The following is a 13732-nucleotide window of genomic DNA, read 5'->3' on the forward strand; positions in this document are numbered from 1 at the left end:
TGCATGTGTGTGTATGTGTGGTAAAAGCTCCTTGTCCAAACACAGCACCGCTGGCTAAGCTCTGACCTCGAGCTGCTCGGCATGCAGCCTTCCCATTATTCTTGGTCAGAGAGAGGTCATTATTATTCATAACAGGCTGATTGCTTTCTTGAGCAAACAGAGACGCTCAGCGAGTCCAGAGAACCTCCTCACACCTCAACGCAGATCTGTGCCTTTGTTTTTGCCCTTCATTTTCCCTTCAGATGTCCTCGTGACTTACATTTGTCTCTCAGACAACACATATATACTGTGTATATTTAATCATCATGTCCCCGCTCTTAATTAAAGCTACATGATGTTTACACCAAGTGAAATATTCAAATTGTTGGCAGATATCTAATGGATGGCTTTATGGTCCCTTTGGTCCACACGTAACACGTAATCCAATAAATCATCCCTGCAAAATCACAGATAAGATAAAACTGAGCATTTCTTTATGTTGCACTTAAGGTTTGTTTAGGTTGAATTTTCAATTTTTCTATAATCACAGCACTTACAGTCTGGTTAGGTTTAAGCACAAATCCACTTGGTCAGGGTTAGGAAAACAATCAGAGATAAAGCGAGTGTCTGACTTCCAGTGAAAAATTGTTGGTTTTGGATGCCACAACAAGGGCTGGAAATGTCTGCTGGTTTCCTTAAAAAAACAATCAGTTTTATTAAAACATAAATAGCTGGAAATATCCCAAGGTGTCCTTAAAATATCCACTGGTGTGACTCCAACTGCGGTCGGTATCAGACTTTTTGAGCTCCTAAATATCAGTCTCAAAAATCCAGTATTAGTCAGGCTATAATTAGCATGCCGACTTAATAAACTAAGATGCTGTGCATGGTTAAAGGTCCAGTTTTGTTTAGGTCCATTTGTATTTAATTCCATTTACTCATCTAGTGGTGAGGTTGCAGATTAGAACCAACTGAAAACCCCTTGTCTCACCTTCGCCTGTGGGGGAAGGCGAGAACCACGAGAAGAAAAATAACAATCAGAACAACAACAACAACAACAAGAACGAGAAGAACACTGAGAAGAACAACGAGAACAAGAACAACATCAATGAGGAGAAGAACAACAAGAACGAAAACAAGAACAACAACAAGAACAAGAACAAAAACAACAACAATGGGGAGAACAACAACAATGAGAACAACAACAAGGAACAACAAGGGGAACAACAACAACTGGAACAACGAGAACAACAAAGAAGAAAAACAATGAGAAGAGAACAACAACAACGAGAACATCAACAATGAGCACGAGAAGAACAAGAGGAAGAACGAGATCAACAAGAACAACATGCTCAACAAGAAAAGGAATGACAGGAACAAGAAGAAGAACCAAAAAAAGAAGAACAAGAATAAGAACAAGTAGAACAGTACAACAACAAATAACACCAAAAAGAAGAAACGTGATGATTCTTAGTTTCAGGTGATGATACGCTAATAGATCCTATATCCCAGGTCCATTTACATTGTACTGGGTAATCATAGACACGTTAGCATTTGCCAGTGTGAGCATGTTGTCAGACTAGCATTAGCATTTAGCTCAGCCTCACAGAGCTGTGAGCATAGCTTTAGACTCTTAGTCTTGTTTGAAAGGGGAATAAACAAGCTTTAAGCTTTGTTGACTTACAACAGGCCCATTGTGGCTTTAAACCACCTAAACACAAAAACTCATGTCAGAAACACACACTCACATGTAACAGTTGGAGGCAACAAGAGTCATGCTCAGAGATGTTGGAGGTATTTATGTATGAAAAAACAGCACAGTGAGGAAACACGACAGAAGAACTTTTCTGTTTTTGATCCTGTGTTTTTACATCAGCATGTTCAGCCAAATACGCTGGTTGTAATGAGCGACATCTGACTGGATGTTAACGAGGTTTTCCTGCGAACACTCCACCCTCAGAGTTTGAAGTGTTTAATATTCAACATGAGCTGGTGTAGAGGCTTGTTTGACGGTCCTGCATTGATCTCTTGTGTGTAAAGTTAATGAACAACCTGACGTGTCTGCAGACATTATTTCTCATCAGTCTCATGAAAACCTGCTTCACCGCCAACACACAGAGTGTCTCTCAGCAGTAAAGACGTTGTTTTATGAGAGAGTCAGACTGAGCAGCAGGGAGGAGGAACATACCCGAACCGTTTAGGTCAACTTCAATTCCTGCAGCAATCAAACTCTTCTCTAAACTATTGTGTGGTGATGACGGGCCTTAGGGCAAGATTTTTGAGCACCACCGCTAACCTTGAGGCACACTTAGATTTATAGATAAGGGTGTCACAATGCAATTTCTTATGCACAAGAAAGGAAACCAACTTAATTCTGTGAGTAAGTCAGTTTGAAGCTGCTTTTGTTCCTGACGACGATGTTTTACTCATGACCTTCTGTAGAGTGTGAGACTGCAGGATTTAGGGAACTGTGATCCAAGGAGCTAGACCATGACAGGATATTATTAAGAAAATTCAGTTATAAAGTCGATTATTTACCAGAATCATAACAGTTACTGACTGGTGCAGTAGTAGTGTTAAAAACTATTCACAAGAATATTACAGGCTCCCTACATTTCCTCACAGTGCTCCATCACCTACATTTGCCCTGCACCACTGCATTGCTCTGACCCAGTGTTAGTGTTGTTGGGTTATTAACTTTTGATTTTATTTCACTAAAATGTGCTCGTTTCAGAAGTATTCTATTGCAGTGCGCTCAATTTTAACCAAAAACACGCACATTTTTTTTTAAATTTGCATATAGCATTAAAACAGTAAAGATACAGATATTATAAACACAAAACAATATCATAGCGCCTAAACGACTAGTGTCCCAATGTTTTAAAAGTAGCAACACTGTAAAAATATGCTGTAAATTTAAATGTAAATATCCTGTATACAAAGTTTTACCGAGAGCTATTAGCAAAAAAAGACTGTATAGGCCACAGAGTAGCGTAGACATTTGAATATTATACAACCATATAATCATATTTTCTTTTCATTATTAGATTATTCCTGATTTATTTATAAGTAAGCAGCATTTTACAGTACAACTATGATGATATGAATATTTCAGGTTGTTTGGGGTTTTATTACTCAATTGTTACAGTAACTGTCTGTGGGGGAAAATGTGTTGACACTATGAACATGGAAGCCCTTTCTTGATGTTTGTGAGCTACAATATTACGTAAAATGAATTTGGTACATTCATTTGTCTGAAATGACTCCCAACAAGTGCATTTAAATAACAGCATAATCATGAATCAAACTAATGAGCAGCTGAAACAAAGCTGTAGTAAGTGGACATGTTATTAATTTATCACAGGCCTATTTCCACCTTTTAATAAGTGATAATAATTTGACTTCAGTTAGGCCAGACCAGTGTCTAAATCTCTGATACAATAACAGTCTGTTTGTCTGTATATGAGAGATAAACATCAGTCAGTCAATGTGGATTGGCTCTTTGGTTATGGATGGATTGATCATCACTGAAGCATGCAGTTTACGTTTAATACTAATCTTTGTTTTTTTTTTTTGTTTTTTGTTTTTTTAAGGCTGATTAAAAGTGATTTCAACAAAATGACCAACTACTGGTCTGTCTAAACAGTCTGAAAAATAGGAAATATATATATATGTAATCGAAACATTTTAAAAGATTTGGGGGAAACATGTCTTATATTTTCACGTCTTTTTTTTTTTTTTTTAACAGTTATTTACCATAATATTTAATTCAATGGAATCAGTCATTTTAAGTTTTCAGATGTTTCAAATGTAAAAAGATTTTAAAAATCATTAACATAATATGTTAATGATTTTTAAAATCTGGGTTTTTTGTGATTTTTTGTTACTTCCCCTGTCCTGGTTAACTTTACTTATTTGATATATACTGAATGTTCCTGACATATTTCATCTTTTTTTTTTTTTTTGGTCAGTTCTTGTGTCAACAGTATTTATTTATTTATCCATTTATTTATTTGAATAGTAAATAAAAGAGTGTCTGCTCTGTGAGGCTGTACTTGAGCTGAATGCTAATGTCAGTATGCTAACAAGCTCACAATAACAACAGCAGGTATCTTTACCATGATCGCCATCTAAGTTTCGAGGGAAAAAGTATCCTTTTTGTGTCACATCAAACACTAGATGTTTTTCTAATATCTCTGACACTTAAACCACTTAACAGGGTGCTGATAAATATCCTCCTGTCCTCCCATATCTGTGAGCCGTGAGCTGTTATCTGCTGCTAAACATCTCGTCTGTCTGATGTTAATGTGCTGTAAGAGGAGAACAGTTCACCATGTCACTGTGTCATTGTTCTGGTTCTTATCTGCTGATTCATGAGTCTCTCTGTGACCTGCAGCTGATAATTAATCCATTTAGTGCTAATGATGAACTTTTAAAGAAAGACTCTACCTCCTATTATAGCTACAGTGTATTGAGCTTAAAACAGGTTTTCACCAGTGATGGAACTTGATTTATTTCACTTCACTACATTTTGGAGGCAAATGTTATCCCTCTTACGCCACTACATTTATTTGATATCTTTAGTTACTTTGCTGATTACTTTCTGCATCAGAGCCAAAGCAGAGCGTTTTAAAATTACTCCATCTGAATCAACAATCGGATAGAAAACACAAATTCCAGACAATCAGACAAACTTAAGTAGGCTATCAGAAACAATGTTGGCATTAAATGTGTCGAAAGTACGGATACAAGTCAATTACACATGTACTTCTACTTGACAGTTTACACTGCAGGTCGACTGATTTTTGAGACTGATATTCAGCATTTTTCTGATTGTGGGAATCAGTGGTTATAAATTTGATTTCTGATTTTCAAAAAGAAAAAGGAAAAAGGAACTACACTGGCGCCAATGCAGTCTGCAGAGTAACCAGTAACTAAAGTTATAAATGCATGCAGTGGAGATAAAAGTACAATATTTCCCTCCAAAATGTAGTGAAGTGTCAATCTGAAAATGGCAGTGATGAAATGTACATTTACTATTACTAGACTGCATTTATTTGATTACTTTAGTTCTTCGCACATTACATGCTGCATTAGAGCCAAAGTAGAGCATTCGTTACATTAACTTTTTTTATTTTAGATTTTTAAAAAAGCACTGATTCCAAAAATCTGAAAATCACTGAAAATCAGATCCAATAATCATTTGAGCCTTTCTATACATACACGTAGATGTGTGTATAATTAACTTTTACTTGCATGTTCGATACTTAAATACATTTAATATATATAATATAATTAATAATAATAATAGATAAGATTAATGTTTTACCTTTACCAAACAATGAAATTCATTATAAACCATTTATGAAAAAACTGTAAAGGTTTAGAACCATGAGTTAATGTTTATAGATGAACTACACAGTCTGTATTATTCATCTTTCTTGTTTCTTGTCTTGTTTTCATTTTATCTGTCACTGAATCACAGTTTGCCCTCAGCTCAAGATTGAATTTCCTTAATGTTACCATCATTGTTTATTAACTTATGACTAAACTTTAATTGGCAATAAATTGACCATTATTAACAATGGTTATAATCTAAAATATAGATTCAATGCCAGAAAGTTTTGACACTTGTTTTGAAGAAAGAAATATTATTCAGAAGATAAAGACCTTCATTGACTGATTTTTCTTCATGTGTTAACAAACTGACCTTAAAGAACAACACAATTTCATACTGTTTTACTTTGTTTATATGTGGCGGACCCTGCCACCTGTCTATAGCTTCAAACAGTGTTCTAGCTCCTTATTTTCCTCTGAGAACAGCTTGTTAAATCACTTGCAGAAAAAAAATAATATTTCCGCGTTTGTATTGTTACCTCATTAATATTGTGAGTATTAAAATTCGGAGTTCCCAAAACTACATAGTGCTCCTTTAAGTAGGCCTAGATTTAATATCGACAGCCTTCTTTAAGACTTTTGCTCAACCAGGGTGACTAAAGTAATAATTTAACACGATATCTCCACTTTTACTGAAATATTATTTTTGAGTAACACTGTTTTTATTGATAACTTATTTGCATGTGTGTGTTATTAATGTGGTTTTGGTTTGATGCAAACAAATAGATATCTTATTTTAGATAAAGAGCACATGCGTTAAGGCTCAAGAGAAATAAATAAAACATAAAAAGAGGTTTTCATATAAAGACTTTTATCTGTTGCACATGTACAAACACACAAATGACAAATGTAGAATCGTGAAAAAACATTTTTAAATCCTTCAGGCCTTCAACAAAAACACTTTAAGAGCCTCTTATAAATGTTTTTTTACATTATAAAGTCCTTTCAGGTGGAGTTCATGATGGGCCTGTGGGTGTACACGCCGCGGTAGTAGCTGGTGTCGGTGTGCGCCGGGTCCAGGCCGGTTTTGGCCGCCACCAGCGCCCCGGACACCGGGCAGCCGTAGCCTCCGTACGGCTCCAGTCTGTGGTGCTGCGGCTCGGACATGAGGTTGTTGATGGAGAACGGGTGGTTGAAGGAGTAGTGGTGGGGGTGGGGGTGGGCGGGGTAGTGGTCCGGCTTCAGGTGTGCGGCCTCGTGCAGCAGCAGCGGGTGGTGCTGGTGGTGGTGATGGGTGAACAGGTGCTGCGTGTGCGCGTGCGCGAGGGGAGAGGGCACGCGCACAGGGCTGGAGGGCTTGAGGTCGAGCCCGGCCGTCTTCACCTCTGAGGCCGGTGGAGGAGAGGAGGAGGGCGGGGAGTCAGGCCCGCTGCCGCTGCTGGTGCTCACCGAGCCCCCCTCGGAGCCCGGCTTCCCCGCCGCCTCCTTCTCACCTGCCCCGGGATGCTTCCCACACTTGAAGCGCTTCTGCCGCCGGAGGTAGCAGCCGTTCTCGAACATGTTCCCAGAGTCCGGGTGCAGGGCCCAGAAGGAGCCCTTCCCCGGTTTGTCCGGTAAGCGGGGCACCTTGATGAAGCAGTCGTTGAAGGAGAGCGAGTGTCGGATGGAGTTCTGCCAGCGCTGCTGGTTCTGCCGGTAGAACGGGAACAGATCCATGATCCACTGGTAGATCTCGTTCAGGGTCAGCATCTTGCTACCGGACTGCTGGATGGCCATGGTGATCAGGGAGATGTACGAGTACGGCGGCTTGGCGTGCGTGTAGCTCCTCCGGTACGGTTTGGGCTCCCTGGCTCGGAGGCCGCCGCAGGCCGGGCCGTACACCGGGCTCATCACCGGCATGCTGCCGTAGGGTGGCGGGCTAATGGAGCTCATGCTCGGCGGCAGCGCGGCGCCCAGGCCCGTTATCCCGGCCCCCGGGCTCTGAGACACCCCGGCGGGCATCGCCGAGTGGTTGACCCCCACAGGGTTCACGTAGTGCGCGTTCATGTGTCCGGTGCTGGTCATGCCAGGCGCGCTCATGTAGCTGTTCATAGAGTTCATTGAGAGACCGGAAGTCATGTTTCCTGCTGCAGAATAACACTGAAACACAGAAACAACACGAGGTCACACAACTGCTAATGCCCATTGTTTATAGGCTATAGCCTACATAGGCTATCTGTAGCTATATATACACACACTATGTTTTACAGGGATAATTGATGAGAAATTAATTAGATAATTAGCCTAAATTAAAATCACAGTTATAGGCCTATAAATAAATCAAACAAACCAACAGTAGGCTACAAACAAGAACAACGACCGGAAAATTAAATGAAATTTCCTTTTTAATCAACTTGAAAAATAAGATTTTACATAGATGCAAGTAGCTTAGCCTATTGATTATTTTCATTATGGATCTGCTGGTTATTTTTCGGATTATTTGATCAATTGTTTCGTCCAAAACACAAAGCTATTCACATTAACGATCTCATAAGAAAATAAAACGCATCAAATCCTTCCATCTGAGACGCTGTGAGGAGGAAACGTTTGATATATTAGTTTAGAAATTACTGAAATCATCAGGTTATCAAAACAGTTGATTGACAGATTATTTGTTTTTTCAACTCCAGCTTAAGGGCCTAATTGTAATACAGCCTCCCAAAAACAGACTTACATTTTCATGTGGCTCTTTAAACATTATGTTGCTCAAATAAAAAAAAACTTACTAGGTTTTAAATTATTTTGGTGCATTTTTTTCCATTCTCAAAGGACCAGCATCATCATAGTGATCACAGTGTCATACATGTTCTATATAGTTGAGTATTTAAGGCTGCCTTGTGCCTCCAACACCTCCTGTTGTTCACTGGTGTATTGTAAACTCCATGAATGATCTTAACATACAACTTGAGATTTAACATGTAATATATTCAATAAGGTAGAGTGAGTATTACTGTGTAGCCCCCACCATATGTTCAGCAGTTTTTATTTAGATTGAGCATTTCTAACAAACTCAGAACGTTTCCGGTAACCTATCTTTCCAGGACTCTTTCTTTAAATTATTAGGATATTACCGACCTTTCTCCTTATAGATATGAAAGTAAATACTGTTTAACTGCTCAGGGGACAAAAAGAGGAAAAGAAATAAAAGTATTGCATTTAAAATACTGCAATCTGACCAAAAATGTGCCTATAGAAAGAGTTATTACACTGTTATTTGGTTAATACTTTTTGTCTTTTATTCTAATTAATATTAATAATAACGAAATAGGCCTATATACATGCTGATTTTCCTCAACATTGATTATGATGCTCTGATGCTCTTTTCTTCCTGTCTTTTCTCAATATTTGCAGTCTTTGCTCGTCATAATGATGCTACACTACGTTTTATGACAGGAGTCATTGTGTGGCAATAACTAGGCTATATGACTGTAACCAAAAGTCAAATAATCCTTTTTTTTAAACAGAAAAAGTAAGGAGAAGGTGAAGTCAGTTGTTTCAAGAGCAAACAAAGTCTCAGTGACATGATTAAATGTCCGCCTGCACTGGAAATTGGAAGAATATTCTCAAGAACAATTAAAGACTCTTTGAAACTGCCTGCAACTTTCATTGTCAAATTAACATGTTGGTGTTGATTCTAGACGTTTTAAAACATTTACGACGCTTTTTGCTCTAAAATTCGGTTTTCCCATTATCACTGATTTCAATGCACTGCAGGAATTCAAGTTGCACAGGTTAATGGTAATACAATAATTTAAAAATCTATAAACATTAGCTAAACCAATAACAGATAGTGCGAAAAGTATAGCCTATTTTTAACTGCAAAATACAGCTTAAAAATGTCCTGTGAAGTCTATCTGTGGCTTTGGATTAAAACGCGGAGGCTTGTTAAATAAAACGGGCCTATGTTGCTCTGCGTTGTGTATGATAATGTAAGTTCAGCTGTTTATCTGCCTCTTCTGATAGATCCATTCTCCGCCTGCGGGCAGTAAGTTAACATTTCCTCAGGACTAATGTGGCGGTGATCGGGTCAGATCTCTGCGGGTGTAGGGTGCACGGACCTCGGTCTCTCCGTAGTAGCCGCTCCCGCTCCAGTCCGGATGTTCGTGTCCCTCCATTTTAACGGCGCTCAGCATCGTGCACGCTCCAACACGCACTCATCCAAACAGCTTCGCACGAGGCGGGAAAAACACACATGAAGCGCACCTGTCCTCCTCTGGCGGCAGGTACCGGCCGCTGGATCCTGGCTGCTTAGACCCGGGACTGACTCACACCTGAGCGGCGGCTGTGACCGACTGACCGGGACCGACTCTGCTCACTGAGCCGCTGGCACCTGCGCTCGAGCTGCTGCCGGAGCCAGCGTCCAATCAGATGGCTCCCTCGGCACTCCTCGAGCTCGCGATTTAAATATTCAGTCAACACCTCGGCACGAGCAGGAGGAAGTATCGGTTACTCTTATCACACTAAAAATACTCTGTTACAAGTTAGGTATGATCAGGAAAATGTAGCTTACTTAAAGTAGCTTATTAAATGAAAAGTACTCATACTGTGAGAAGTTAAGTACGATCAGGGAAAATTACTAAGTAAAAGTACTCATGTCACACTGTAAAAGTACTCTATTTCAAGTTAAGTATGATTTGGAAATGTATGTATCCTCAAGTGCTGTAAGTTTGAGTAATTCCATCTTCTGGTACTTTACTCCTCCATTCAGCTACATTTTGGAGGCAAATAATATAGCCTATGTTTCACTCCACAGCATTCATATGATAACCTTGGTTAGTTCCTAGTGACTTTGCAGACAACATGCTGCATCAGAGCCAAAGCAAGACATTTTAAAATTAATTTGAAAAAGAAACTGAACGCTGATATTGATCATCAGCCAGGCTGATAACTGGTTGACCCACATATCTGTGCAAATTACATGAACTTTTCAATGGTTGATATCAGATACTTTCACTCAAGCACTTTCACCAAAGTACTTCAACATGATATCTTTACTTTGGCTCGAGTATGACCTGAGGGTACTTTTACTACACTGGAAAATGGAAATAGTCAAGTAAAGGACAATCACTTCAAAACTGTACAACAGTTGAGTAAATGTACGCAGTTACATTTGAATGATTGTAATACATCTACTAAATAGCCTATATTTATGATTATAACTCAGTGTTAAGTATTACTACTCAGTGGAACCACTTATTTTATCAAAGTAAGAGCTCTGAGTGCTTCTTCTGTCACTAACGATCCAAACTATTCACTAACCACAGGCTGTAAATACGTTGAACAGGGTTTGATTTCATAAAAATCGTATCTTTTATAACTTCAACGTTCAAACCCATCGCACCCAGGGGTCCATTTAGAAGCTGTTTTTGAGTGTTTTGTTATTTTTACCATATTGCATGAATAAGATTATTGTCCGTTATTTTGTGGATTGACTTTTTTGGTGAATGTACTTTCCTTTAACTCTCCACTGTTGTCTTCACTGCTTTTCCCAGAAATGACTCTCAAACCCTCCCATGTCTCCTCCTGCTGCAGTGCCTTCTTGTCTCTTTTATACTCCAATAGATGTAGAAATTGATCTTTGTGTTGTTTTAAATAATTTTAAACTCATGAAAACGTCCCACAGTTTGGGCCTCCTTTTGTACAATGCTCTGTTCTAGACTGAGACTGTCTGGGATCTTCTTCCTCCTCCTCCTCCTCCTCCTCTTCTTCTTCTGCAGGTTTTACTGTTTGCGGTCGGACCAAGTGTATTTACCTGGTGATGAATCTGAAAAGACGAGCGGGCAGACGGTACACACAGCCGAGGTGAAGACACAAGAGACGTTGGACCACCATGCTCTCTGCACACACAGACCTGTCCTCCCTGTGTGGACGTCAAACATCCCAAATATTTTCACCTTTTGTGTCCAGTGAGAGACTGAGACTGTCGGGCAGGAGAGAGGGGGCTGAAATTCTTCGGTTTGAGGTCATCTGCTGGTGCGAAAATCTGCTGAAGTGACAAAAGTTAAGACTCTGTCTTTTAAAATAAGCAATAAACACAACAAATGTTACATAATTTTCTAAAAAATACACAAAATCCAAACTTTTCCTGTAGTTCTGATGCAGGAGAGGAAACCTGGACCCTCTACTAGTTATCTGTCTGTTCTAATAACTGAATCACAAGCATCTGTGCTGGTCCTGAGCAGTGGTGGATGCAACTAAGTACATTTACTCGAGTACTGTACTTAGGTGTAAATTGTTGTTCACCGTTACACCTCAGAGGCAAATAGTCACAATTCTGCCTCTGTAGTGGAGCAGAAATACAAAGTTGCATAAAATGGAAATGCATAAGTAAAAGTATAGTTATCTTGATGTAACTGAGTAAATGTATTCAGTTACTTTCCACTTCTCTCCGTGATGTCGATCACACCTAAAAATGTTATCAGATGACAAACACACAAAACTTTGTTGATGTTGATGAATCTGCTGCAGTTGAAGGCAACATGAGACATTTAATTAACGGTGGTGATTATCTAGATTAGTTGTTCAAACTCCAGAGAACACTGACCAATCCTCATTATGATCTGCAGACTCAGAACCTGAAATCATTCATTTTGTTGGCATTTTTGCTTGAAAAAGGGTGACATAATCGATGAATCGACTTGATTATTGTTGCACCAAAATAACAACTTAAGTATTTCCATTTTCTGCTGATTCACTACATTTAGATTAGATTAAATTAGATGTGGGCTTTATTTATCCCACAATGGGGAAATTCACTACAACAGCTCAAGATGCAACAAGTACAGGAAAAGAATCGGACATATACGCATTAAGTTAAATAGAAAATAAATAGAAAGATATTAGGAAAAAGTGGAGTGGAAAGTGATTGTTCAGGCAGTGCTGGAGTTATAGACAGTCTGATGGCTGTGGGGATAAATGATCTGCGGTGGGCAAAGATTTACTTTTACGCAACTATATTTACTCGATAACTTTAGCTACTTGTTACTTTGCAGATTACATGCCGCATCAGAGCCACATTTTTAAAGTAATGAATTTGATCAGCAATCAGATTTTTAAAAACACTGAATCTGACATCAGAAAAATGCTCAATATCAGATCTGATAATCAGTCCACCCAAAGGATGCAGTATATACAGACATGTCCATATATGTGCAAGTTACTTTTACTTGATACTTAACTACATTTAACATCAGATACTTTAAGTAAAAGTACTCAAGTACAATTTGTATGAGTGAATGTCACTGCTACCAAAGTACTATTTAATGCGATATCTTTACTTTTTCTCAGGTGTGAATTTTGGGTACCATTAAAAACATGGAGTAAAATGTAAAATGGTCATAGCTGGTTCTGTTTGCTTACCTTGCCTTTTTTTCTTGGCTGCTGAGGCTCATGGGTAATGTAGCTGTTCAAAACTAAAAGACAACAAACCAACAGTGTTGTTATATTTTATATGAATGACGTGTGTCAGAAACATTAAAGTTATCAGGCAGATTTCCCTTTCTTCTCTCCCACCGCCAAACTTGAACCTGCTGCAGTAAACTGATGTGTTTGTGACTCAGGCGACCAAATATTATCATAGTTTAGCATGTGCAGCTGCTGAGAGTCCTGAGAGAGCAGCACCTGTGAGACTCTCCACATGGTGCAGCAGGTGATCACTCACCTGAGAGAATACTGACTCTACAGGAAGGAAATTATTTTACAAAAACCCACATTTTTTTTCTTTCCCTCAGAAAAATACCCCCAAAACAGAGGGGTCTGCTTGTTAATTAGTATTTTCTTTGCATGTTTTATGAGTTATTTTCACGACATGATTTGGCTTCCTGTGCGTGATTTGCACTGAACAACAACTGCCCTCAGTGTGTTCATTAACCTGCAGACTTTGCTCAGGTGAATCTGCATCTTTTCTTCCAGTTATTGCAAGAAAAGTTTTCAAGTTTAAATGAACTTTCCTCTTACTTTCATCTGAAACCTCTGAGGGCTGCGGTACATTGTGCCCACGCTGACACCTGCTGGTGAGCTGCTGAAACTACAGCCGAACGGAATCTCAACGCAGTGTGAAAACAAGACAAGGGTGGATGTGCAGGGATGTGATCTTTTTGCAGGTGTGAGTTAATGCACCTGTTTGAAAATGACATGGGGAGACGTCTGTCGTTTCTTTAGGATGTTTTAAAAAACAGAAAGGTCCCAAATCACTATGTCGAAAGCAAAGCACTGAGACAAGAATATGCCTTTTATTCTTTTTTCTGTGTCTATTAATTTGTGTTGTTTATATTGTTATAATTGATGTTAGCTATGAATACACATACTTTATCTTTAATTGTTTGAAGTGTAGTGAAAAAAGCTGTTCAACTTTATATTGTAATTTTTTTTTTTAATT

General features: G+C 38.9%; 1 protein-coding gene across 1 annotated transcript; it reads right to left on the reverse strand.

Annotated features, from left to right (window-relative positions):
• Window positions 1–6170: 6170 nt before the first annotated feature.
• Window positions 6171–9663, reverse strand: LOC115573738 (hepatocyte nuclear factor 3-beta-like). The gene is made up of 2 exons (XM_030404656.1): window positions 9414–9663; window positions 6171–7455 (listed from the first exon to the last, which is right to left on the reverse strand). The coding sequence occupies exons 1-2, from the start codon at window positions 9486–9488 to the stop codon at window positions 6322–6324; spliced, it is 1209 nt and encodes a 402-aa protein (XP_030260516.1). The 5' UTR covers window positions 9489–9663; the 3' UTR covers window positions 6171–6321.
• Window positions 9664–13732: the final 4069 nt, after the last annotated feature.

This window comes from Sparus aurata, chromosome 22, assembly GCF_900880675.1.
Source record: "Sparus aurata chromosome 22, fSpaAur1.1, whole genome shotgun sequence".
NCBI lineage: Eukaryota > Metazoa > Chordata > Actinopteri > Spariformes > Sparidae > Sparus > Sparus aurata.

Excerpts from the sequence above, each read along its gene's own strand:
- LOC115573738 (XM_030404656.1), bottom strand. The coding sequence starts at position 9,488 with ATGCTGAGCGCCGTTAAAATGGAGGGACACGAACATCCGGACTGGAGC. Across the intron at positions 7,456-9,413 it reads GCTACTACGGAGAGACCGAG|TGTTATTCTGCAGCAGGAAA; the intron begins GTCCGTGCACCC and ends TCTGTGTTTCAG.